Source organism: Vanessa cardui, chromosome 3 (genome assembly GCF_905220365.1).
Source record: "Vanessa cardui chromosome 3, ilVanCard2.1, whole genome shotgun sequence".
Classification (NCBI taxonomy): Eukaryota; Metazoa; Arthropoda; class Insecta; order Lepidoptera; family Nymphalidae; genus Vanessa; species Vanessa cardui.
The window spans coordinates 6,931,488-6,958,764 of NC_061125.1; the positions used below are offsets into that span (position 1 = coordinate 6,931,488).

The 27,277-nt window shown below is 32.6% G+C and overlaps 4 protein-coding genes across 15 annotated transcripts; 1 reads left to right on the forward strand and 3 right to left on the reverse strand.

Moving 5' to 3' along the window:
* Window positions 1-1,373: 1,373 nt before the first annotated feature.
* On the reverse strand, window positions 1,374-4,963 carry LOC124543789 (delta(14)-sterol reductase TM7SF2). Its single transcript, XM_047122094.1, has 3 exons — window positions 3,308-4,963; window positions 2,726-3,146; window positions 1,374-2,428 (listed from the first exon to the last, which is right to left on the reverse strand). Exons 1-3 carry the CDS (start codon window positions 4,598-4,600, stop codon window positions 2,142-2,144), a joined length of 2,001 nt encoding a protein of 666 aa, XP_046978050.1. The 5' UTR covers window positions 4,601-4,963; the 3' UTR covers window positions 1,374-2,141.
* A 2,775-nt stretch (window positions 4,964-7,738) lies between these two features.
* On the reverse strand, window positions 7,739-9,441 carry LOC124543819 (probable phospholipid hydroperoxide glutathione peroxidase). The gene is made up of 4 exons (XM_047122136.1): window positions 9,221-9,441; window positions 8,819-9,024; window positions 8,530-8,693; window positions 7,739-8,043 (listed from the first exon to the last, which is right to left on the reverse strand). Exons 1-4 carry the CDS (start codon window positions 9,307-9,309, stop codon window positions 7,900-7,902), a joined length of 603 nt encoding a protein of 200 aa, XP_046978092.1. The 5' UTR covers window positions 9,310-9,441; the 3' UTR covers window positions 7,739-7,899.
* A 196-nt stretch (window positions 9,442-9,637) lies between these two features.
* LOC124543820 (iron-sulfur cluster assembly scaffold protein IscU) lies at window positions 9,638-10,682 on the forward strand. The gene is made up of 3 exons (XM_047122137.1): window positions 9,638-9,879; window positions 9,965-10,268; window positions 10,359-10,682. Exons 1-3 carry the CDS (start codon window positions 9,787-9,789, stop codon window positions 10,430-10,432), a joined length of 471 nt encoding a protein of 156 aa, XP_046978093.1. The 5' UTR covers window positions 9,638-9,786; the 3' UTR covers window positions 10,433-10,682.
* Window positions 10,683-10,958: 276 nt separating this feature from the next.
* Window positions 10,959-26,155, reverse strand: LOC124543818 (protein Son-like). Of its 12 annotated transcripts, none has more exons than XM_047122131.1 (15): window positions 25,172-26,154; window positions 24,991-25,092; window positions 24,313-24,570; window positions 23,765-23,928; window positions 23,105-23,280; window positions 22,761-22,904; window positions 22,161-22,222; window positions 21,426-21,505; window positions 16,146-16,219; window positions 15,982-16,062; window positions 15,469-15,576; window positions 12,223-12,414; window positions 11,739-11,906; window positions 11,514-11,610; window positions 10,959-11,200 (listed from the first exon to the last, which is right to left on the reverse strand). In XM_047122131.1, the coding sequence occupies exons 1-15, from the start codon at window positions 26,017-26,019 to the stop codon at window positions 11,160-11,162; spliced, it is 2,595 nt and encodes an 864-aa protein (XP_046978087.1). In that variant the 5' UTR covers window positions 26,020-26,154; the 3' UTR covers window positions 10,959-11,159. The 12 variants fall into 12 exon arrangements, 7 of the variants coding, with proteins under 7 accessions (XP_046978087.1, XP_046978084.1, XP_046978085.1 ...); XM_047122128.1 differs by having other exon boundaries at window positions 15,469-15,594; XM_047122129.1 differs by having other exon boundaries at window positions 11,509-11,610; window positions 15,469-15,594.
* Window positions 26,156-27,277: the final 1,122 nt, after the last annotated feature.

Consider the following 27,277-nt stretch of genomic DNA (forward strand, 5'->3'; position numbering starts at 1 on the left):
TTCCTTTAAAGTTCATCCGTCATGTTGTATAAATCTGAAATTGCTGTGTAGGTATTTTTGCAATCTTTATCTGGCACTTATGGCCTACTAGACCTAAACGTAAATATAAATTGATGTTGAATTCATGACTCCGCGTACTAGACTAAATGAGCAGGTACTTGGTGTTAGTTTATTTAGTAGTCGTAATTGCTGTTACCTTTGCATGAATCATTGTAGTTAGGCAGCAGAATTAAACCAGTGATCAAATTTAATAAATGCTACACGAATTACATATCAGTAAACTGTCAACTTTGAATATTTTCGGTAGCTTTTTTTAAATAAATTTATTTCAAAAATATTGCATTTATTGTTGTCTTTAAATAAATAAGTTAAAAAACAGCCATGTATATCGCCAACACAATCGATATTTACTGTAACAATGTTTATTAAGTTAGCGACATTAATAAATGCATACTTATACTTCACATAAGCGTTTATTATCGCTGCCAGCGTTTTTCTAGCATCGTATGAAGTATCCATGAGTACCATCGTAATAAGTCGATATTAATGAATACTTTGTTAGAAACAGAGATTATAATTAGATATGTATTTGAATATTGAATTGTTTATTTACAAATGTATGTGTATTTTTTAGAAAAATAAATAAATCAATATAGTTCGTCTTTCCTTGTCCTTTACCCACACAAAATTTATTATTTACTAGCGACCCGCCCCGGCTTCGCACGGGTGCAATACTGATACTAAACATACTACAGAATTTGTTTGCTTACGACATCACATTATAAACTTCTACAATTATACGTTTTGGCATGTGTACCGTATATACATTCACGTCCACGTAGTAGAAAAATTACAAACAGACGACGACGTCCGCGTGGCGTGGGAAATTTGCAAAACGCAACGCAACATACACCTGATCAAGTACCAGTATAAGCTGACCCCCAATTCAATTCAAAACAGACAGACAGACAAAAATTCTAAAAATGTGTGTTTTGATATGTGTACCGTATATAAAGACAAAAGCATGTAGCAGAAAGCGGTTATTTTAATATTACAAACAGACACTCCGATTTTATTTATTTGTATGGATAGTTGTAAGAAACGAGTTCAAAAGAAATGTACGACAAACTTTCAAGAAATACTTATAAGCACTTGTTTTTAGCTAAATTATCCAAGTTGAAATTACAAATAAATTCCTACCTTCAGGTTAGTTATGGTTATGTCCAAATATATGCGTTTTTGAGCCGAGATGGCCCAGTGGTTAGATCGTCTTAACCGATTTTAAATAAAACAACCAAATATTTTTATACGAAAAATTATTTTTAAACAGATTTTTTGGAAAAAAATAGACAATTTTTTTAAAACTAGACCTTATTTAAAAATTTTGAGCTTATGCCTTTTGTCGTCTCAAAAATATATGTTACTATTAGGCACATTTTATTGTTTTTCATAAAATTATCCTATAATTATAAAACATGTACACATTAAACGCAAGAACACAATGTTCGAAACAACTCGTAGGTATACATTAGAACAATGACAACACGTTTCGCACACATGCAGGAAAAACATGATAAAAAATGATAATCTAAACCTACGATGTATATAATACTTGCTTGATTAATGTGAATGTTGTTCATAATGTGTATGTGTTACACATCTTATACTTTTAGTATTACACACGACAATTATTAATTAATATTCAAAATCATTACATAAACTATCATTACTGTTATGTTTACCAAAACTTAAAAGAAGATAAAATAAAAAAGAGAGCTAAATTAATTTCCATTTGTCCGGTGGTATAATTATGGCAAGGACATTCTATTCTATTTAAAAATAATGAATGCATAAAACATATGTATCATATTAAAATTTATAAGGATTTCATTAAAAATAAGTCAATTGTATATAAATATAACCTAAGAATAAAAAAATTAAATTTAATACATAGTGTAAAGTATAAAAAAATCTCTTCAATACAATCTTTTCCTTTGTAAAACTAAAATTATTACTAAAAATGTTACATTGAAAACCACTTTAAGATTGATAAGTTTTAAGATATTTATTGTGAATTTAGCATGCAGTCACATTTTACTAGTCACTCTAGTCCACAATAGGCTATTTACCAGCCAGAGAGATTATAATATTTTAGGTATGACAACAGATGGCACTCTCTTACAATACCTTTGCCATGCGGCTCCGTATCGTCGACGACATCTATTATGGTCCCGCCACGCACGATGTAAGAAAACGAATATGGTCACCAAAGCTGGTACGGTGGCTATGACATTGCGTGTGAGGATACCCGGCAAAGCAAGTGCTATATGAATCATAATATCGCCCGTATAATTAGGATGGCGTAGAATACCCCAAAGGTTGGACACAAGAAGTTTCTTTCCATGAAATGTGGGCATCGAGTCTAAGTCTGAAAGAAAAAAAAAAAACATTTTTCTATGTGCCATTATATATTCATAACTAGTGACTTTACTAGTTACTAGGAGTATATAAATAACAAAAGATAAGACTTGGTTAATTAAACAATATTTGTATCAATACTAAAAATATTATCACATTTATTCAAAATATAAAATCTTTTTTTGAAAACTATGTAGTAATGTTAAGTAGCCTATTAAACAGATATATATTTTATATAAATATGTATTTGTTTAGTAGGAAAATATTAATCAAAATTACAAATAAGCAAATAACTAGTTCAACTTACGTGTTAAGCTAGGCTGCAGTGGGTTTATCCTGAATTCATATTTAATATTGTTACTGATAAGCATTATAATTAAGCCCAGTAAGTACAGCATACAAGCAGCTATTAGTATATTACTTGAGAGTTGTAAATCAATATCTGCTACATATTTTGAAATTGTAGTAAAATAGAAAGGGTATAGTGCACTGGAAACAATTTGAAGATACCCCAAACCCTCCGATTGCCAATAAAATGTTGTTATGATTTTTTTCTCTCCCATTATAAAATATAGCGCATAAACTATTTGCATGGTGCTAAACACCAACAAAGTTGGCTTAACTTGTACTTTGTCTAGTATCTCCATAATTTTATGCCATGATATGCTATCAATTTCTATCAGTTCGATAGAAAAGCCATGTTTGAAGATTAATATTGCCAAAATTAGCTGAAATAATAAATTTATCAAAGCATTACTTAAGTAAAGGTACATTTATTACATTAAGCATTTTAGAAAGAAATTCAACAAAACTATACTAAAATTTAATCTAAAGTATTGATTTAAATAAAAAAGCAAAAATAATAAAAATATATTTCAATCATACTTACAGTACTTATGTTGGATATTCTTGACAACCAAAGTTTCACATTAACTTTCAAGAAATAGCAATGTATCTGCCGGCCCATGAAGAGATCGTACAAAACTTGTCCAGATGTAGCATATGGATTTAAATCTCGATCATCAACCTTCAGACTCTTTAGGTGTAGTATAATTACCAGAAACAATGCAATCAGATAAGACGCTGTGGCCATTTTCAAATAGGACATTAGAAGTGAATCAATTATCAAATATTTGTAGTAGTCCAATGCAAATAACATATTTAAGGTACAGAAACTTGAAAAAAATGCATTGAAACAATACTTTGTTCCCTGTTCATCAACTTCTTTAGTCCCAAATATCGGTATAGATAGAAAGAGGGCTTGCAAAACAAAATTACCGATGACAAAAAAAAATACTTGACTATTAAACCAATTAAAAACTGATTGAAATTTAAATATATCCAGAAGTGATATGGAGGAGCAAGATTTTGAGCATGATACTAAGATGTAGAATACCGTCAATGGTATTAATAAAGATAAGGCTGCTGAACCTATTTGACCACCAAATTCATAACGATTACTTATTTGAGACAGTGTCACGCTGCTGCGCAATGGAGTTGCAAGCTTTCTCGACACCGATTGAGATTTTTCTCTTAGTAAGATATCATCAGTATTTTCATCATCTGAATATGTATCTATAGACTTACTGACTGACTTACTCATTGATTTACTTAGTGATTTACTGAAGCTTTGTCTCATATCAGGTACACTATCAACAATATCTCTCAACCGGCTAGATCTGCGTGGGACATAATCATCCAAACTTTTTCTATTTCTCAGGCTGTAAATATCACTTGCTGAATGTATACTCTCAAGTCCATTCGTTTTTTCATCACGAACTGTCGACTCTATTTTCGGTATCGTTGCAGGGATATCTTTAATTGAGTATTCAAAGCGCCTAGATCGTGTGCTTTTTAAGATTTCTATTTTGGAAGACACGTTTTCTAATTTAACTTCGACATCTTTCTTAATGCCAGGGCGTTTGGCAGGAGATTTAGGCACCGACGCTTCTTTTTCTTCTTTAGCTTCCTTCACAACTCTCGAAGGTGATTTACGAGCTGGATATTTAGACGAAGACTTTCGACTTGGAGACTTACGGGAGGGTGATTTTTGAGTCGAACGAACGGTTGGTGAACTTTTTCGCTTTCTGGCGGGAGACCGCGTCGGTGATACTCCTTTACGAGTGCGCGGCGGGCTCGTCTCAATAAGACTCTGTCTTATCCGGCCACTTCTTGTAGACATTATTATTCACTAATATTTACACAATCCGTGAAACAACTTCTGATATTAATTGTAAAATTATGACATGACCACACGCAAAGATTTCCAATTTTACTGAAAATACACAAACAACAAACGTTCAGAGAAGCCGTTAATGTTGTTTATAAAGAGACTATTAACTCTAGACTATCATTCAAGAATCATATACAAAATTCTATCTGATATACGTAACTAATTCGTAATTCACAATTTATATTCAAGAATCTATGCTATGCCAAGCGTCAACGACGCTCGAATAATTTTGAAAAAAAAATGCTATGATTGGTTTAAAGCAGTTGGCGCTATCAACAACGGACACGGGAAGTTGCAGTTAGCTATCTCTCTTTAGACCGTTAGAGAGAAAAAGAAAGCTTATTTCAGTGCTAGCAACTTTAATCATCCGATTATCGAATCATAGTATTGGACCCGATCATACGTATTTTTATCGTATTTAGGTACTCATATTATAGTGCATCCAGACATGCGTGGTGATACTTTTTACAAATAATATTTTGACCCTGTTTATATTTATATATTATATATTTATACATCCAACTTAATTACCAAATTTTGATTTATTTTTATTTTATACGTTTTAATTATTTATTTATACATCGTCTGTTCGTCCTGTTTTGTCTTTTAATTTAATATTAAATTTAATTATTAATTATATTATATCTTCTGGAACTTCATAACCTACTAGAAATTGTTTAAACTTGATAAATATATCATATTATGTTCGTATTATAAATTGTTATTTTGATTTAATTGTTGTATTGTTCGGATATTGTTTTCAGCATAAGTATATCCAAATAAAAAATATACCTTTGATTGACAGTTGTTGTGACTTGTAATGAGTGGCAGACTGAAATCAGATAGGTACAAGACTAGAAGCTGAGTCCCGACTCAAGAGTTATTGGGTATGGGCGCTATTTGAATAGGGAAGATGCGATATTTTTATTTTTGTGTTTATTTTAAAGAACTCCATAAAGGATAGACTACAAGTATATTAAAAATCTAAAACACTGTAACTTACGGCAAAAAATGCGGTTCAAAATGTCAATTTAAATTTTAGCGCGAAATCGGATCTATATTTCGTATGACGTCATTGCTGTCTGTCGCTGCCCCTCTGATCGTACTTGTCCTCACTGGCTTTCATTTTTATGCATTTTTCCCGACCTTTGAGATACTTTTTACTATCTAATCGAATCTATCGATGTATCGATACTCCGAAAAAACCTCTGTTGACGTATGTTTTGTGCCAATTTGTTCATCTACTCCAATAAAGTTTTCAAAAAATGGTTTTTGACTGAACCTTCTGACACAAAACTGAGATAAAAGTGGTTTCAAGCTGAAAAGAGAAATCTGGAGTTTGCTTTGACAAACCCAACTTCCATTTTAATTCTAAAAATGCAATTAATTTTCGTTTCAATTTTTTACAACTATAACCTCAAATGAGTAGTCATAACAGGAGTGACGTCACTGAACGCTATATTCATGTTTTGAAATACGTTCCGTTTCACGTTACATTCATTCGTAATTATTGTTAAAAAACAAAATTATATCAAATATAAACATTGCAGTGGCCCTTCTTTTTTCTTTTTTATTTGCACGTTTGTTTCCCTATTGTTTGCTATGTGAATTGATCTTCAGAGGTCAGAGTTCTAGCAAAAATATTTTTGGTCACATCTTATTATAATTATTTAGTTTTACTAAAATAAAAGTTAAAGAAAATATGAAAATATGTGTTTTAAACGATAGAGTAGCACAGGACGAATATACCTATTTCTTTTGTTTTAACATTCAAGGAACTTTTGAAATAGCAAAAAAATATACATTTACAAAGAATTAATCTCCTCCCGCTGACTTACACCATGCAAAGCTTTACTGGTGGTTTTTATAAGTCGATTAATATGAATTAATCTAAATCAATACGTGTCAAGCGAGTCGACGAAAAATTAGCTAGAATATATTTAACTGCTTTATTAAAACTATTGTCTCCTTACTGTGGACATCCGAAGTACTTTAAAATTATATTTGAAACACGTAAATCATTCAAAATCACAATAGTCTATTTGACGAGGCGAAAAATAAAGCGTCGATTGTTGTAATCAGTATATATTATGCGTTTAAAAATGGTAATTTACTAACGAAAGTTGAAAATAATACTTAATTATATATGTACCACAGTTTAAAATACAGGCAAGTGACGTCACCGACCCCATTGCAATTTGCAACGCCATTTTGTCGAAGTGTTATTTTCGCGCCCTATTTAAATGTGGAATTTTTAATATGATATTTTTCGGCAAATATGTACTAGAAATAAAAAAAATCAACTTTTACTGGGTTCCTTAACCCTAATAAATAGTATAAAACGAATTTTAAAAACCAGTAAAATAGCTTATTGTATCCCCTAATGTATGTTTAGTGGACTTTAGAGTTTCGTGATAAAAGAGTTGTTTCGACCAAGATATTTGAAGAATATGCTGTAAACTACACTGGTAACTAAAAGCCCTAACTACTACTTATTATTACATCTGATTAATTATTTTTAATTCAACATAACTTGGTCATAAGGCGAGCGAGCACTCGCACAGCTCTCACGTAAGAGCACTGAAGGTACAGTCCACTAGCTTTACAGATAACTTTATGCCTTTGCCAATTGGTAGAAGAAAATATTATTATGTTTAATAGGTTAAATTACATGTTTAATTATAAAGATACAATGTCAATCGAATATCATAACATTTGCACATAATAAATATATTGTTCAAATTATTTTAACCATACAAAAGATATAAAAGAATAGGCTAGTGGTACAACTTGATTGTCTCTAGAATCTATCTAGAACATTCTATATGTATTTCTGTTTCCACTAAATGGGAAATAAACATAACTATAATTCATTTAATAGTGTCCAAGTAAAATAAATTGTTATTAGTATTGATAAAAATATTGTATCTTCATTTTAATATCAAACAAGCTACATAACAACAACAACATATTAGCACCTACTTATGAGCAAATCAATCTTTTACTTGATTATGCATAATAAAGGTGACTAGTATATTTTTAAAATCAAAACACAATTCTGAAAAATATATATTAATCATTTATTTATTGCTTTAACAAAAACCTTAATAATAAATATACAGTGCATAATCTTTGAATATTCATAATATATACCAAACCAATATTTCATTAATTAATTACAAAACAGATAGCTTATTACATAAGTATTATAATGACATTGTTGATTTTGTAGAATGTCACTGTTAACTTTACCAATATTTTTCAAGAGACTTAACTAAATCCAATGGATCAGTGTTGGGGCCATGTCTTTCAACAGGGGTTCCATTTTTATCGACAATAAATTTAGTAAAATTCCATTTAATAAAACTGCCCAAAGTACCTCCTTGTTTATTCTGAAAAAAAAAAGATATCTTATCATTATCATCAATAGTATTGATTTTAAAAATTTAATAAACCAAGCAAACATTATGTTACTAGGTTACAAATTATAGCCAACAATAAAAATTCAAGGTTATTAATGATCAATAAGGGACACAAGTAATTATTCATATGAATATTTAATGTACAAATTGAGTAAAGGCTGTATTGATTTTTATTTATTTATAGATAGATAAGGTGCTTTTACAAACAAAAATAATATTATAGCATTTTATTTGAACATATTGACATTAAATTAAGTTGCTAGAGCACAATTATCTAATACATGATATTATTATTCATTAGTTATTCCTCTTATACTTGAAAGTGATTTCAATATGATAATTATTTAAGACATCTATCTATTCAGTTACTATAAAGATTCACATTTATTATTCAATTTTAATGTTATTTAATGAAATTTGTTTTTATCTTGAAGATAATAGCTGTGATAATCTTACCTTCAAAAATTTCCATAATGGGTGAGCTGAATCTCCATTGACATCAATCTTTTCAAACAAGTCAAATTTGACCTTTCTGTCACTTGCAAAGCAAACTATTTCTTCAGAGTTTCCAGGCTCTTGACCAGCAAATTGGTTACATGGGAATGCCAAAATGCGTAATCCTACACAAAATAAAAAATGTAAAATAGTTAAGGTACATAACAAATTTGCAATTTTTCTTACACTACAGTTATTTTGAGTTTTGTGGATTATTTATGCTTAATTGTATTATAAATCCAATACTCACCCTTGCTTTCAGCATATTGATCATAAAGTTCATTGAGTTGTTTGTAATTGTTCGCTGTAAGACCACACTGGGACGCAACATTGACAATGATACAAACATGACCTTTATACACATCAAGTTTAATATCTTCTCCTTTTATGTTTTTCACTGTAAACTCATGGATGCTCGTAGCATTTTTGTAATCTGGATTATTTTCAGCCATAGTTCTGTTGACGAATTAATATCATATGCGTACAAAATAAAATAGTAATTATCATAAGAGTATACAAATAAAGTGTAAGTAATTTATTGAAATTATGGTGCAATGTAAACAAATAACATACCGGTCACCGGTTCGTTATTATATAACAAATATATTTCTTGGATTAATTTTATTATTTATACACAATATACAATACTTACATAGTACTAAGTTGAACTCGAGCTAAGCAAAGTAGATTTCCAAAAGCAGGCACAACAAGCCCTGATATCGTTCTAAATCCGATTGTCATGTTATTGATTAAAAACTTATTCTTAGTACCCGACTCCTACCGGTTGATTGTAAGGTGCATTTAAATAGACAGTTAGTCATTGCTGATGCATGATGAGATGTATTTTTTTAAAAGGAAAAAGTATTTTTATAATTTGTTTTATACTTAAATTAAAATAGAAAGCAATTCATATTTCTAGTACCTAAAGTAATAGAGTGGCTTGTATTATTGGTGCATTTAAAAATATTATATTAAATATTATTACTAATAGTTTTATTAGAATTATATATTATGTTTAGAGAAAAACCAATTTTTCGTTTACCTATACGTTTTACTTTTATTAATTTATCTATAACTTTGACGTTTATCTGACAACTAGCTGACAAATCGAAATTGTTCCATGCAAATCGGTAATTCGAAACAAGCTACATACTAAAATAAGATTGTAAAGTTTAATTTAATTCAAATAATAACTCTTGCATCTTACATTTCTTAAGTATGGCTTACTTATTCTCAAATATATGGAGATGTCTATGTACGAGAAACCGCGCTGCACTCAACGTCGTACAAACTGCGTCGTATCATGCCAATGTAAGTTTTTCACGTGCAAATTGCAATGCCAAGGTTTATTGATTTATCTCTTATGAACATTATTAATGGGATTTATATTTTGTAGGTAATTGATCATTATGAAAATCCTCGTAATGTTGGATCACTAGATAAAAAGGACAGAAATGTAGGAACAGGTTTAGTAGGTGCTCCGGCTTGTGGCGATGTTATGAAATTGCAGATAAAAGTTGACGACGATGGTAAAATCATTGATGCAAAATTCAAAACGTTTGGATGTGGTTCTGCAATTGCTTCGAGTTCCCTGGCCACAGAATGGGTCAAAGGCAAAACTGTGGACGAAGCTTTAAAATTAAAGAATACAGACATTGCTAAGGAACTTTCATTGCCTCCTGTCAAGCTACATTGTTCTAGTAAGTTTAATTCTCCATTTCATAAGTAAGATCATAAGTTTTTAAATAATATGCTTAATAATTTATTTTTATCACTACTTTTATTTTTAGTGCTTGCTGAGGATGCTATTAAGGCTGCACTCTCGGACTATAGGATCAAGCAACAAGAGGCTAATAAAAAATAAATGCAATATTGTAGTCTTAGATAATGTTTGGAACAGATCTGTGATTGTAAAGGGAAGTATCTGGTTATGAAAAAAATAAAGAATAGTCTAAACATTACATGTTAACCACTTTAAAAATTTATCTATTGTCAATATGTGTTGTAATAATAGAATCTGGATATCATTATTCCAAAATGTATGTAGAATTCCCTTTCATAGTAATATTAATCAGTTGTTATGTTAGATAATAAATTATGTGAATAACAAATTGCTTGTTGACTATTATTTTCCTGTTTTTTTTTAAATTTTGGAGTTTTTACAAACTGCAATATGAATAAGCATTTTTCAATTTTTTATATTCTTATCAGACTGATATCAATTTACAGAAAAACATTCTAAGGTAATCTTATAGTATGTCATATACATGTCAATAATATTAAAATTTATTACACTTTATTGAATGGTCAATTAATTGGTATTTCATTTAAAAAAACCTGATTGTAAGGTAGTTGGTTATCGCTGATTGGAGCAAAATAAAACAGCAATAGACAATTTTAATAAATTTATTTAATAACCCAATAACTGGTCCAAAACCAACAAAACTTTTATTGGGGGGTGGCTGGCTTCTTCAATCTTGAAATTTTCAGTAGCGGTCCAGAGTTTACAAATTTGCCGTATCACAATCTTGTGCCTTGGAAAGCATGTAAAGATGTTGTTTTGTGTGTAATCTCTTCCTGGTTGTGTCGCATTATCGTCTCTTCGCTATTTCTTGGGACTGGCCACAGTTGCCTAAGTTCAGGAGTAGATTATAATATATTATTAGAGGATAATTTTACTACCCATTAATGTTAAGGAAGTATAAAAAATACTTTATTAATCATATTTTTAGCAATATTAGCAATGAATTTTATCATATAATCAAAATATTCATACACAAAAAGAATGTTATTCTTTGTGAAATATTAACAGTTTTTTTATTTAAAAATAACAAATATTCTGTAATGTAATAATGTTAAACATTGTCAAAAAAAAATGTGTAACACATTTATTACAGTATGAATTATAAATATAAAAGTTGAATCTTATTTCTAGGTTACAATGCCTAATTTTTGTAGGGCAAGTTGTGCTGCATCAGCTTTTGCTTGCTTCTTGTTTGCACTAGCCACTGCAGGCTGATATTCAACACCTGCAACCTTGACCTGTAAAGAAAAATGTTATGTAAATGTTGTAATATAAATTACATTATGTAACAAGGTTATTTTAAAAATCACTATGCAAACAAATAATTATAGTTATTTTTAGTAATATTAAAATTTTGTGAACAAACCTTGAACAGAAAGTTTTTTTTATGATCCGGGCCACACTCAAAACATAAGTTATATTCAGGTGGTCCGAGTTTCTGTTTCGAGCAATACTCTCCGAGTAAAGATACAGGATGTTTTCCACCAGCCATTAATGGAGCAGAGCCTCTTCGACCCAATCGTTGGGGTTTCATCTGCAATAAAAAAGTTAATTTTATTAATAGCTATACTATCAGTATATGTTTTTATTCTATTTGAGGAAAAAACAGTTGCATAAAATTAGTTTTTGCTTTACCAGCTACCTTGAAAATGCTATTGAGTCGATTTCCCATCCTCATATGCAGTTAAGGTGCTTATGTAGTCAACCAACAAGTTTGCTAAATGACCTTGATCGGCTTCATCATCATAGTTGATGATTAGATTTAGTGTGGATACTGACATTATAATAAGCAATTCTATTAACCACACAAAACAACCCCAAAATCATGCATAGGATTTTGATTTACTTACACTTTTTCCATGCCTGCTACTGATCTCGTCTTTGGATGTTAAGCCTCTAGTGTCCAACTTAACTTCTAGAAGAAGAGGTTGTAATGTTCCTGTTCCTTCTTTGCCCAAACCTTGTCCGGGTGTCCAACCCATCTTCTGAAGAAGTTGCATCCCCATACCGCCTTCAACAGGCGCAGCGCGAACTAGTTGATCCTATGTTCAAATACTTGATTTAATAATAGTTACAAACTATATTATTCACACAAAATAAACTGTTTTGTTATGTTTTTTTCTTTAGTTTTACCTAGCTAGTCCCTCGAAATGTACTGACATTTTATTTTATTCCTACGGTAAAACACAACACAATAATTTCACTTTTCAATGATATATTTTTTGTGTATACGTCTTCTCTTGAACGTTTTTCTTCCTTTTTGAGTTCCTTACCTTTGCAGCGGGTACATTATTTGCACCAATGGTCGACGGCGGTGCGTCTATCGAAGTGCTCGCGTCTCCTTATCTTTTAAAAGCTGCAACAAATATTCATGATTTCCCCATTTAAGCCTAGTTTATATTGGAGCTCGGTTGATTTTATCCAAAAATCACTAGACTATAATGAATAATGTATATGGACTGACTAAGTAAAACAGAGCTTGGGCAAGTTGTGATTGCTTAATCATACGAATATAAAACATTTTTCTAAATACATATATAATTACATAAATCAAATTTAATTTTTATTCATTTAAATTTTAATCAATGCATATTTTTTTAATTTCTATGCTTCTTTTGGAGAGCAATCGAACTCTTCTGTATAAAGTGAAGTGTTTTTAAGGAAAGGTTACCAATTAAAGTGTCGAATATTTAAAATATAAAGGATAAAGTGTTTATTGTTTATTTGATGATAAATCCATCCTTGAGTTATATATGTGTTTCTAATACTGTTTTTTTTTATTAGCCAGTCATAAAAAGGGGAAAACTGAATATCTGTATGCAATTTTGGCAATGATAAATGACATGCCATAATCTATGGCATGAAAATTACCATCTTATGCAATTACAGTAACTTAAGAGTGTAATGAGCGAACTACAAAAGTTCTCTCTTTACACGTGACGTGAGTAAATCGGGTTTTTTAACTAGATGGTTACAACAACATTAGCTGCCGAAAGACATTCTTTATTAATCGAAAACATTACAACTCTTTTTAGTCCAGCAATTAATATTTTATTTGTACTCGTTTGATACATGAATTAAGATATTATTATTTTCAATAATGATTTGATCCACTGTTGTATGAAACTACACCAAAGATTAATTAAACATGATAATCATTACAGTATTTGTTTAAATAAATATAATTTACCTTTACATCATTTTATGAAATAATTATTGAAGTAAGAGAGGATATAAAATATAATTTCAAGAGAAAATCTCGCGCCGTTTCTGTCGTGAAGCTTTTATAGAGAATTGAATCGAGTTTAGCGAATTGTCACTAAAATTATGAAAATGTATCATTGTACGCCCAGCGGAGGCGGTTCGAATTGTTAGTATTGACACATACCAAACCTAATGTTGTAAGCAATGTTGTCATAACCATCACAAAATATTTATAAAGTCAGAAAGAATAATACACAGTATTATAATTTCTGACTGAGGCCGCCGGACCATTGAGTAGATAACCCATATCCCGAACGGCGATCCGAGCTGAAAGAAAAGTTATTTAGAGTATCGCAGTATTAAACAGAACCTAAGGCTTTTGATTGTAAACATTAAAATATATAATAAAGTATAATGTTAAACAATGTGTGTTTGAGAATGTAAATGAACATTTCAAATTAATTTAAAAATAAATAGTTGGAAAATGTTTTCTTGATTTAATATAAATTGAAATAAAATTTATAAAAATAAATAATTTAATTTTGGAATAAAACACTTTGCCAGGTTCTGTTTGATACTGTGGTTCTTTAAGCATTCAAATTACAAATCGAAACGATATAATTGGGTCACCACACAACTTTTTTTCCAAATGGCTAGAATTGGCTGTTAAAAATTTCGTGTTATTTTGCATCGTTTAACACAGAAATAGAATTATATACTCAGTTACATATACTATACATAATAAGTTTTCTAAATTCATGATTAGAGATCGTATTTATATTCGAGGTTACGAACGGAGGCGGCGCCTATAGGCCGATCAGTAACGTGCTACTTTATACGTTTAAAATTGCATAACGCTTTTCTATTCCATTCACGAGTTTCATAATATATATACAAAACCAGATTTAAGTGGCCACAAAGGAGTGGAGGCCCCGAGGCAACAGAGGATTAGAGGCCCCTATTATTTATTTTACATATTAATTTGAACAATTTTTTTTTCACTCATGTTCAATAATTTAGTCACTACTAAGCAATTAGAAATAATATTATAATTTAACTATATTTAGATATCTTAAAAACATGTGACATTATAATTACAGTACGACACAACTTAGATGTCGCATCGGCAAAATTCGTAAAACCGATCACATCCGAATTAAGTACGCCATTCCAAATTATCAATATTTATTTCTCATGCGAATATGATCTTTGCACAAATGTAATAACTTGTAATATCATATGACCTAATATATTCGTCAATTTGACGCGTCGATTTACATGCACTTGCTTTCTCTGACGCGTGAATCTATAGCGGCGAATAGCGTCGAATGGCGCGATAGGGAGCTATTTCTATTGGTTGTGTAAATCGGCAGTAATCGGTTTTATTTTCATTCCATTTCATTTTCCGATGCTACATCTAATTTGTGTCGTACTATACTCGTCTGTGATTTCTTAGAGTCTCTACTGTGGGGCCTCCTCCGTCGTGGGGGACTCAGCTAAATCCGACTAGTACATATGTCGAGCGACCGGCAGAGCGGTAAGGGTGCGCGTACCTTCTTGGCCCAGGCGTCTTAACTCATGTAACATTAAAATTACTCGTCTGTGATTTCTTAGAGTCTCTACTGTGGGGCCTCCTCCGTCGTGGGGGACTCGGCTAAATCCGGCTAGTACATATGTCGAGCGATCGGCAGAGCGAGGGGCGCGTACCTTCTTGGCCCAGGCGTCTTAACTCATGTGTTACATGAGTTAAGACGTTAAAATTACTCGTCTGTGATTTCTTAGAGTCTCTACTATGGGGCCTCCTCCCTGGTGGAGGGCTCGGCTAAATCCGGCTAGTACATATATCCGGCTAGAGGCGTCGAGAGATCGGGCAGAGGTGTAAGGGTGCGTACCTTCTTGGCCCAGGCCTGCGTGCCGCTGGCGAGCTCGCGCGGCGTGAGGATGTGCGCGCCCGTCGAGCCCGTGAACTGGCCCGGCCGGCTCTCCTTCGACCACCCGAACTGCGGGAGCGATAACACCTTATGGGTTCACCGCATTGCGCGACATATTAATTACCACTCATTGACAATTCGATGGAAAATATACAAGTTGTTAGAACTGATTTGATCTGTGATCCATACAAGTCTCTTTAAGTGGGAATTAGCAGTAGTTAAGTTATCGGATCATATAGGAAAATATACAAGATGTTAAAACAGAAATTGAGACACTGATTTGGTTTGTGATCCATACAAGTCTCATTAAGTGGGAATTAGTAATAGTTAACTTATCGGATCCTAGAGATAAGTAATATATTAATATTTCATTGTTTTGTTGATGTTATATATGTTTAGATAAGGATTGATAATTCTAAGAGATAAACATTGAAACTGATCCCCAAAGAAAATTAATAAAAAAAAAATACTTACACCTTGTGTGCTATCTAATTCATTTTGTTCTTGTTCTTTACGAATCATTAGTAACTTCTGGGAAACGATAGACTCCACGTCCTATAATTATAAATACGATTATTGAGTAATCTACATAATCGATTAGGACTTTTTAATTTATGTAAGTCGTATTTTCAACTTACGATAGTTGGAGAATCTACACCCGGGGGATATGCCTGAGGGCCGGGAGCTGGTAAAGCAGGAACCGATGATAGCTCTGAAAATAATAACAATATTTTAATGTAAATTTATATAGAGCCTACATTTTCTTGGTGGTAGGGCTTTGTGCAAGCCCTTCTGGATAGGTACCACCCACTAATCAGTTATTCTACCGCCAAATAAAATTACTCAGTATTGTTGTGTTCCGGTTTGAAGGGTGAGTGAGCCAGTGTAACTACAAGCACAGGGGACATAACATCTTAGTTCCCAGAGTTGGTGGCACATTGACGATGTAAGGAATAGTTAATATTTCTTACAGCGTCATTGTCTATGGGTGATGGTGACCACTTACAATCAGGTGGCCCATATGCTCGTCCGCTAACTTATACCATAAAAAAAAATAATAATAATGAGGCAACTGAGCCACAACTCCCATCAAATGGGTTATATACTGATTCACTAACCATTTTTTATATTATTATAGTAAGCTTATGGTCCAAGTGTATTTATTTTAATAATTTTGATTTGATACATATAGTTCTCTTTGTTCATCCAAGTTAATATTTAAAAATTAACCCTTCCTGCTTAGATATTTAAGAGCGCTTCTGTAAGCGTGGGAATTTATTTTCGAACACACACATAGGTATTTTACAATAATACATTTGCATTTCACGGTGTATCGTACGCATCCCCTGAAGTAATTACTTGCTTTTTGTCGTTGCAACAAATAAATTATATTTTCATTGCGTATTCACAATGTAGGATTTATAAAAATACATTTAAATTCGAGTAATGTATTTAGCTATGAGGTTGTCACTCGAAAAATCAATTTTAAATTGTTTGTTAGCAAAGGGTGCGGTCAGAGTGCAATAAGATGCCTAATATACCTAATGATTTTTAGATTTTCAACTACTTTTGTCTAAATAAATAATTATTATTTTGTGAATATTTTAAGCTTGGTAGCTATATCAAATAAGAGCGTAGACACATTAAATAATCACGGAAGCATATATTAATTATATTGCTTTTTTTAAATTCACTAAAATCTATTAAATAAACACAAAAATATTACAATTTGACAATTATTACGATAACAGCGGTAGTAAAAATATACCTAACACAATTTTTTTATAAATTACAATCCTTAGCAGAAAAAAATAATAATACATTTACAACAAAAAAAAAAATTGTTTGGTGTTATGGGGGTTAAAAAAACTTTGTCTTGATTAAACAAGTCAATGACACAAGAAAATGTTTTTTTATGAAATAATTCAATTAAAATTATTTTATATTAGATACATAAAATTATATGTATATTTTATATTAGGTACATATAGTTATTTGATAGTGTGCTTAACTCTGTTCTAAAAAATCGCTGTGTGCTACATGATGGTCAGCACGGCTTCACGCGTGGTTTGTCAACAGAAACTGCAATAATGAGTTTAAAGCACACTGTTAAATATTATACGAACAGGCGCACACCGGTGTACCCTTGTTTCTTGGACCTCAGTAAAGCTTTCGATCTGGTCTCATACGGCTACCTGATGGCTACACTGACTTACTCAAGTTTTGGTGTAGTAAGCAAGTGAACTTTGTGAGATGGGCAAATGAGTACCCCGAACCATACAGAATGCAGTGCGGAGTCAGACAAGGAGGACTGACCTCTCCGAGACTTTTTAATTGGTATGTGGATGCACTGATACGGGAGCTGAGCGGTATGCGTGTCGGTTGTCATATTGGAAACGTTTGCGTTAGTAACATCAGTTACGCTGACGATATGGTCCTGTAGGCACCCTCGGTTAGTGCGCTGAGAACACTGATTGGCGCTTGTGAAAGGTTTGCTGTCTCACATGGTTTGCTGTGCAATACCAAAAAGGCGCAGTTCATGGTGTTTAAGGCTGGCAGCAAATGTCCTAAAGTGGTTCCTGGTTTAAATATCTGGGACACATCGTTACTGACAGCCTTAAAGATGATGAAGATATTGAGAGAGAACGTAGGGCACTGTTGGTCAGAGCAAACATGCTGGTACATAGATTTGGACGCTGCACAGATACTGTCAAAATCACGCTTTTCAAAGCCTATTATTGTACATCGTTATATTCGTGTAGTCTATGGACTGATAGTACTAAAAAGGCCTACAGTGCCCTGCGTGCTCATAATATAATAATGCGTTCAGAGCACTCTTGCGGCTGCCGCGCTTCTGTAACGCATCTGCGATGTTTGCGCTGGCAAATGTGACAGCTTTGACGCAATCGTTCGGAAGAAAACCGCTTCATTGCTAAACAAAGTGCGTGGCAGCAGCCACAGTGTACTCAGCGAAATTGACAACAGCGGAGACTGTCCGCTGATCAGCCAAATGGCACAGAGGACAACGTCCTTTTTAGTTTTAAATTATTAATTGTGGTATAGGTACTAACATAGATATAAGTTTTTAAATTATTTCCTATTTACTAACAATTTTATGGATCAAAGTCGTCCGCAGTAAAACATTTTTATTTTTTTATTTATAATATTAAAATAAAAGGGTTGGGCGGTTGACGGGATCTGGTCATAAAAGGTACTATTAGCATCAATACACAGAGTAATGTATATCAACCATTTTTGCTTAGCACTATGTACTAATTAATGTATTAACAAAGGCCCAATCTACGAGGCCCTGGTGACCGATTGGTGGCGGTATGACCATCTGAAATAGCGCAAATAAGTGATACAGACCGGTGACGGGCAGAATTGTCACCTATGCGTGAAGTAATGCCCTACGATTTCCATACCGAAGGCCAAGCTTGGCGAGTATAGTATTTACCCTAAAAAAAAGTCCAAAATGTCCACGGCCCCAGTCCACGGAAACACTACTATTCTTAGTTACGGCGGGGGCCACAGTAACGGTAGGGCAGGCTCTGCCAAGAAACTCCATGTAACGAACGACCCCACAAACAAACCCTGGTGACGTACGATTAACAAACGATTAGGTTTGATGAACCCCTGATGCAACGGGAAGAGGAACTGAAACATATAAAATAATACTTTTGAGGTCTCTGCGAAGTCCGAAGAGAGAAAGAGGACAAAATCACTTAGATTCGGGTCCTCTTATGTACTTCAGGGACGAAGGTGCCCATTTAATGAAATCTACGTTCAGACCTAACATGCTTCAAGCCGGTGATGGCAACCGATTCGCTGCCTTGGAATCCACAAACGACGTTGACCAGAAACTTGACCAAGTGGTAGGAATTCTGAGAGATGAAGGCAAGAAATTCCTTCAGCAGAGACTCTGCAGCTCATGCAAGAGCGACGAGGTAATTAATCATCTACTTCATCAGATAGGGCTCAGACAAACTAATAAATCACGAGACTTGTGCGACATGATCTCCTCAACTCAATTATCCATTCCATCGAGCGATTGCATGCATCGATCGGGCGATCGAGCAAAATCGGGGCTCGAAATTTTCGTTCGGCCTCTGGGCAGGAGCCATTTGACGAAGTTAACATCTCTGGTCAAGTCGTCGCTTTTAAGCTAGAAGTTATCTCTGAAATTGAAAACTTCTACGGCCAGTTATATGCTCGCCTGCAGATCAACATGGTTCCGATAACCGGGATCACACATCCCTAGGTCACCCTGACCTGCCACCACACCGAATACCTACCGGTAATCAGCCTTATTAATAAGACTCCACTATTCGTCCCTCTGTCTGTCTGTACGTCTGTCAGTAAAACAAATAAAAGATAGTCTCAAAAAATTGCAAAAACTAAATTTCATTACCTAATTTTTTTTTATTAAAAACTTTGACCTTGCGACGCGCCGATGATCACAATTAAAAATAAAACAAAATGAAATTGTAGGTCTGATTATGCTCTACGCGTTGTACGCGTAACGCGATACGTAACGCGTTGTCTTACAAATTTTTCGACATTTATGACCAAAAATAAAATTAAAACTGAAATTGTGTGCTGAATTTTTGACTTTTTTGATCGATATTTTCATAACGATACATGATACGCTAAAATGATTAAGATATCATTGTAGAGCACAATAAAAGCTACAAAAAAGGTTCTCGTAAAATTTTTCGAATCTCATCGGATAGTGGAATTATTGCCGGGAACAAATTTTGCTATTTTTTTGAAGATAGCGCCCCGGAAATCTTGGTCTTTCATTGTCATTTTTTTGCCTTTTTTTTCGACGGAATGAATGGACTTATAAGCAACGATAAGGAAAACATTAACCGATTAGCAATCAAACTTACTCAGTGCATCTGATTAAAGTAAAAATTAAACATTAGCAATTGCGTCTCACGACACTCGCACCCCACCCTTATGCTAACTTGTCTATGTGTGCGTAGACGTTTCGCGTAATTATAATGTTCGGCTTGAAATAAAATTGACGTGCTCTCACCTTGAGCTCTGGGGAGGGACTGAAGATTTATTGACAGCGATGTCGAATAAAAAATCAAAACCGTCAAATGATTTTCTCCATACTAAAATGTATGGACGACGAATGCAAAAAATGAAGCAATATTTAAATAAAAATTACTATAATATTGTGTAATATGATAAACATTCAATGCGGTACCCTTATTATTTACACCTTTGAGACTATATTTGACCAAAAATACATGTATAAACTAGCATCTAAATAGCTCAGAAAATCCGAATAAAAAATGTCGATTTCCGTGTTTGGAGTGATTTTGACGATGAATATGCTAGGTTGTTGAAGTATATTTTAGATATATTATGATTTGAAACTTGAGACATATCTATTAAGATACTGAATGTAATTTTTTATCCATATTCGATGCTCCAATTTTCAGATATTTCAAAACTAGTAAGTGCTATTTTAGCGTTCCGTAAGGACGGCCCCCTTAAACTACGCAACGGATTTTGATACAGTTTTCATTCCATCAGAGTAATTCAAGAGGTTTATTTCAGTAAGTTTGCTTCTCATAAATTTCTCATAAATTAGTATTATAGATTGGTGGCGAATATTACCATAAGTAAATAAAGCGTTAGCTATTCCTAATTTTAGTATTCAGTTATAAGTAGTTTTGAACAACCAAAACATGTATGAATTACAAATAATACGAAAGTGTTACTATAATTTACAAATTACGATTTGGAAACGTAACCTTACAATAATTACTTGATTAAAACTAACATAGTGATACTATGTATACTAAAGACCGCGCAAAGTGAATAAGACTTAGTCGGAAGTTAGACCCTGGATATAGCCGGGATTATTAATTGCCAGACAGAAGAAGAAAGTGAATACTTACGACTCCCAGTTGTAAAACTCTTCAAATATGAAGGAGAAGTCGATGATGACGCAGGAAGCGCCAATGGGGCAGAACATAAACTAAAAAGAAGAAAGAACTTTAAAACAATAAACTCCAGACATTTATAATATTTGTCATCATCATCGTTATATTATTTTTTATTGTATTAGACCTAAATAACAGCCCGTAAATTTCCCGTTGCTGGACTAAGGCCTCCTCTCCTAATAAGGAGAGGTTTTGGAACATATTCCACCACGCTTTTCCAATGTGGGTTAGTGACAACATAACATACATTGGACATTACTCTGATCCCATTGTAAGTAGCTGAAGCACTTGTGTTATGGAAATCAGAAGTAACGACGGTACCACAAAGACCCAGACCCAAGACAACATAGAAAACTAATGGTAATCTACATCGACTCGGCCAGGAATCGAACCCGGGATCTCAGAGTGGCGTACCCATGAAAACCGGTGTACACATCACTCGACCATGGAGGTCGTCTGGAGTGAAATGTACATGTGGCAGAATTTTTATGAAATTAGACAAATGCAGGTCTCCTCACGATGTTTTCCTTCACCGCCGTAAGTAAAGTAAGGGTTCCTGTTATTTGTCATCGATGTGACTCATAAAAGAAAAAAATTAAGGTGCATTTATATAAAAAAAGAAAGCCACAGAATAAATAAAACCTTTTAGTTGACCTATACTTGTTGTAACAGGAATATGAGAAAGCTTACCCCATTGGATATGGAGGTGTGGTGGATCTTGTCGGTGATTTGGCATTCAGCTTTGCAACTTGCTGTAACACAACAATTTATTGAGTTTTTGAATGACTCAATTTTATATATGATGGAAATCTAACTTCAGTCTCAAAATGTGTGTGAAAATCATACCCAAGTATAGTACGACACAACTTATATGTCGCATCGGCAAAATTCGTAAAACCGATCACATCCGAATAAGTATGCTATCCCAAATTATCAATATTTATTTCTCACGCGAATATGATCTTTGCACAAACGTAATAACTTGTAATATCATATGACCTAATATAGTCGTCAATTTGACGCGTCGATTTACGTGCACTTGCTTTCTTTGACGTGAGAATCTATAGCGACGAATAGCGTCGAATGGCGCGATAGGGAGCTATTTCTATTGGTTGTGTAAATCGGCAGTAATCGGTTTTATTTTCATTCCATTGCATTTTCCGATGCTACATCTAATTTGTGTCGTACTATAGTTGGGTAGTTTCAGTCGATAACAATGATTGTGGACAGAATTATTAAATTAAAATTGGGATTTACACGATTATCATGTAGGATGTTCAATAAAATTACCATGTCCTTTTTAGGTGAAACAGGAACCCATTCTGATGCTTTTTCTCTATGCTGTGTACCAGAAGACACAGGAAACTGAAGTCGAAGTTCTTCTTTATTTGCTATTGGCAGTATAGAGGATTTTGCTGGCAGAGGGGCCCCACCCTTTAACAGTAACATTGGAGAAATATAAATTTAATTACACTTACTTTGAATGTAATTACATAAATAGAAACTTTCCAGAAATCATGGGATTACAAATAATGTCTTAAAATATCATATTTATTGTTATTATTACGTAGATATTGTATAAATCTTTATTGTTATAACAATATATAACATATATATAATATGAGTATACTCACTCTTATATTCATAACAATAGGGGCCTTTTCTTTGACTAAGAAGGGATGATGAAATGCTATGGTATCTTCGTTCTCACTCATGTCATCATCATTAGAGGAGACAGATGACAGTTCACCCAGTGCTTCTTTTTTTGATAGATGCTTGCAGAAGTCTGTCAGTTCATCCACAGATTTACCTGTGTGGATTTAATAAAATGGTATCTTTTGTAAATAACGGCTACTATAACATTTACTGAGAATGTGTATCATAGCATACTACCACCAAGTATTAATAATAATTTGTATGTTGGAATAATACAAAAACTCTCCTCAAAATCAATACTTTATCTCTCCTGAAGTGGTTCACAGTCAAAACTGATACAAGATTGATTATTTTTCCTCTATCCTTCCAATTCGACGATTAAAGTAAGAATGACCATTTCTAGGCTTACTCCTAGTATTTAATGTTTACACGCCCCTCCTTCGACTGTAGCAACATCCGGTTTTGATTTATTTAAAAAAAAAACAATTTAGTTTAGTCAAAACCGGATGTTGACAATCAACGTAAATTGTAACAACTATTTAAATCGAATTATTTATGCTGATAATACTTTAATATATTAAAACAATAAAATATGATCATATTAAAATAAATATGCTAACATGTATAAGTTAAGTTACCTCCGGATTGTATGGCAGCCATGACTTGATTTCTTGTGTGTGGAGGTAAAACAGCTGCTCCGGCCGGTACAGCTCCATTTTTAAGCATATTGATTGCATTTCGCCTTGCTACTTCTAGAAGACGTTTCTTTTCACTATCAGCTAATTTTACACCTGTTGGTGATCTGCAATATAAGGGAAAAGATTAAATTATCTTAAAATTTATTATTTAGAAAGGAGCAATGATATTCTAATAAACATATATGTTATACCCATACTAAACAACAGAAAAGAGTGTGCCGCGCCGGGGACCGTTTATTTTAGTTTATTTTTACATTTCGACAAGTAAAAAGGATAGCTTGATAAAAACAACAAGTAAAAGGGATAACTAGATGTTTTAGTTACGCAAAACGTATTACTGAGTAATTATGATGTATTATAACGTATTACTACGTAAAACAACTAAAGGCAAACGTCCCAATTAGGACGTTTTCTAGTCTTCACTTTTTAGGCGTTAATGACATATCTGTTTACTAGAACATCATTGGAAAGGAGTGAATATATCTTACCTAGATCTCCGACTCCTATGTCTCGGTGAATGATGTCTAGACCTATGTCGTGATTTCGAGGAGGATCTGTGGCGTGATTTCGACGAGGACCTGTGTCGCGATTTTGAGGAAGACCTGTGCCGTGATCTCGATTTTGATCTTCGTTTTGATCTAGATCTATGTCTGGAGCGACTTCTACGCTTTGACTTTGACCGTGATCTGTGACGTCTACGTCGTGATGTCGAGTGAGATCTGGAACGCCTAGACTTGCTACGGGATCTGCAATAAATAAAAATGAAAAAGCATAATCAATATAAAAATAACAATCACATTGTTTCCCCTTGATGAATCTATGTTAAAATTTATTTTAATATTTTCTAACTCCATACATATAATAAATGCCTATGTTACTTATATACATATGTGTAAGAATAGCTCATATTTATCATGCCTACCAGGCATGATAAATATAATTGATGTAATTAAACACTCCTTTGAAATGGTATCTTCTAAATGCATATAGGGTACTACTACACAAAGGGAACTATTAGAGATATATTTTCTATTTTATTATGAAATGAAAAAGATATTATAAGATATATAAGTTGTTTTTTGTGTAGTTAATTATTACACATCCTTTTACTGAATGGAGCAATTAAAATTAAAGCATTCATATTTAAAAATCATATTAAGATATACCTCTTTCTGGATCGACTCCTTTCTTTCTTTGAAGTCTTGTTTGTACTTTCCGTTTGCTTTGGTTTAATGGAAGACTTATCTTCTGTGCTCACCTTATCAGGACTGTAAACAAAGATTCAAAGTTAAGCTGGTTGAACTGTATAATTAAATGATTTAATTAGTACAAATATAATTAACATACACTTTGACTTCTTCAGCAGCCTGCTTTTTTAATATACCACCAGGATCTGATGACTTAGGGAATTGTGAATTAGACTCCTCGTCTCTTTCGGAACTGCTAGATGAATCAGTATATTCACCCTCTTCGACCTTTTCAGCTTTCTTTCTTGCTTCTTCTTCTGCTTTTTTAACTGTTTCCTCAAACACTGCACTGAATTTTAAGTTTTTTATTTGAATTTTTCCTTTTGCTTTGTCACTTTCTGTTGTGGTATCAATCTTTTTGTCTAGCTGTAATCGGAGATCATTAGATTCAAGTTTTATTTCCTTTGGAGATTCTGGCATTGGTATTGTGCTTGTATCTACACTTGATGAGGAATTTGTCTTGTTTGAATCTACAGTCTTAGCAGGTACCTTGGTATCCGGTACTTTATTGATTTTGATTTCCTTTTTAACTTTAGTTTCTGGTTTGAATTGGATAGATTCTTTTTTGATCTTTGTTTTAAGCAGTTGTGTATTAGGTTTTATTTCGGGTGTTCCGGAACGACAGTTTGAAGGAGATCTTACTTCCTTTCGTTTTTTTGATTTAGATTTTTTTCTTTTCTTTCTTTTGTGAGAATATTCACTCTTTTCTGAGTCACTATCCGAACTTACGCTGCGACTACGCTTCTTTTTTTCCTTTTTATGTTTCTTTTTACTTTTTTTAGATTTTTTATGAGGAATTTCATCAATTTTCGGTGGGTCGGCATTAAAGGCACTAAAAAGTTCGGAAAGTATCTCACTCGAGGACTTAGTGGTGTCATCTTTCTTTCGTTCTGGTGTAGTCTTTTCTCTTTTAATTAACATTTCTATTTTATCAATTAAAGTAGTCATATTTTCCAGGTGATAAAAATATAGTCTAAGAATAATTTTACACACGTTTTGTTTTTGTTCACAAGCAAAACATTAATACTAATCATTAGATCAAACAATTCTCCATTTTGAAGTTTTGACATTTTTCCTACAGATTATATTACCATATTTTATGTTATTAATATACAGATCCATTTAAAAGAGCACCATAAATAAGGTAATTTATACACTATCAATAATAAATTATACTTCTTTCGCTGTAAAACGACAAGTTTTAACATTAAGATTTTAACAAGAAGATATTAAAGGAATCGATTAAAATATTTTAAATCAAATTACTATCGAAAATTTGACAAGGTCAAGTAAACAAATCAATTTTCAATGACCTAATATAGAATTTTATTCCAACATTTCAGAATACCATTAATTTGTGTACAAGTGATTTCATCAATATGTTAAGGTTATTATATAATAGTTAGTATTTAATATTATAAAATATTGGTACACTGTCAGCTCAACCTTATTGTTTAATCACGAGAAAGTTAGGACATTAATAATAGTCATAGTCGTGGCATCTCAAAAAGAATTGTTAATGTAAAGTTAGAGTTTTTAACAAACTTGTTTATGTTTGCTTTGTTTTCAGTTTAATTGGGAGTTTGGGACGTTTGCCTTTAGTCGTTTTACGTAGTAATACGTTATAATACATCATAATTACGTAGTAATACGTTTTGCGTAATTAAAACATCTAGTTATCCCTTTTACTTATTGTTTTTATCAAGCTATCCATTTTACTTTTAACGAAATGTAAAAATAATCTAAAATAACGGTCCCCGGCGTGGCACACTTTTTCTGTTGTTTAGTATGGATATAACATATCTGTTTATTAGAATATCATTGCATAGAATGAAATATTATTAAAGCATTTTTAATAGGTATAAATTTATCATACATTTTAAAATTATTTGATATTGTTGTAATTGATACTTTTGTGTTATTAATATGATTATAAACTAGGCTATAGTTTATAATCATATTAATAACGGAAAAAAACAGATGTAATGAGGACGATAGAACACAAATCATAAATGTTGCAAAAAAAGTAGGGGCGGCAAAAATTGAATAGCCTACTAGCGGCGGATTTGTAAATCCGCCACGGGATGAAAATAAACATTGTTACTTCTACAAGCAATAAATAATACGGTATATCGATATGTCGTTACCGTTCGTTAAAATTAGTCAATGTTTTATTTATTTCTTCAATGCAAACTCTATATTTATA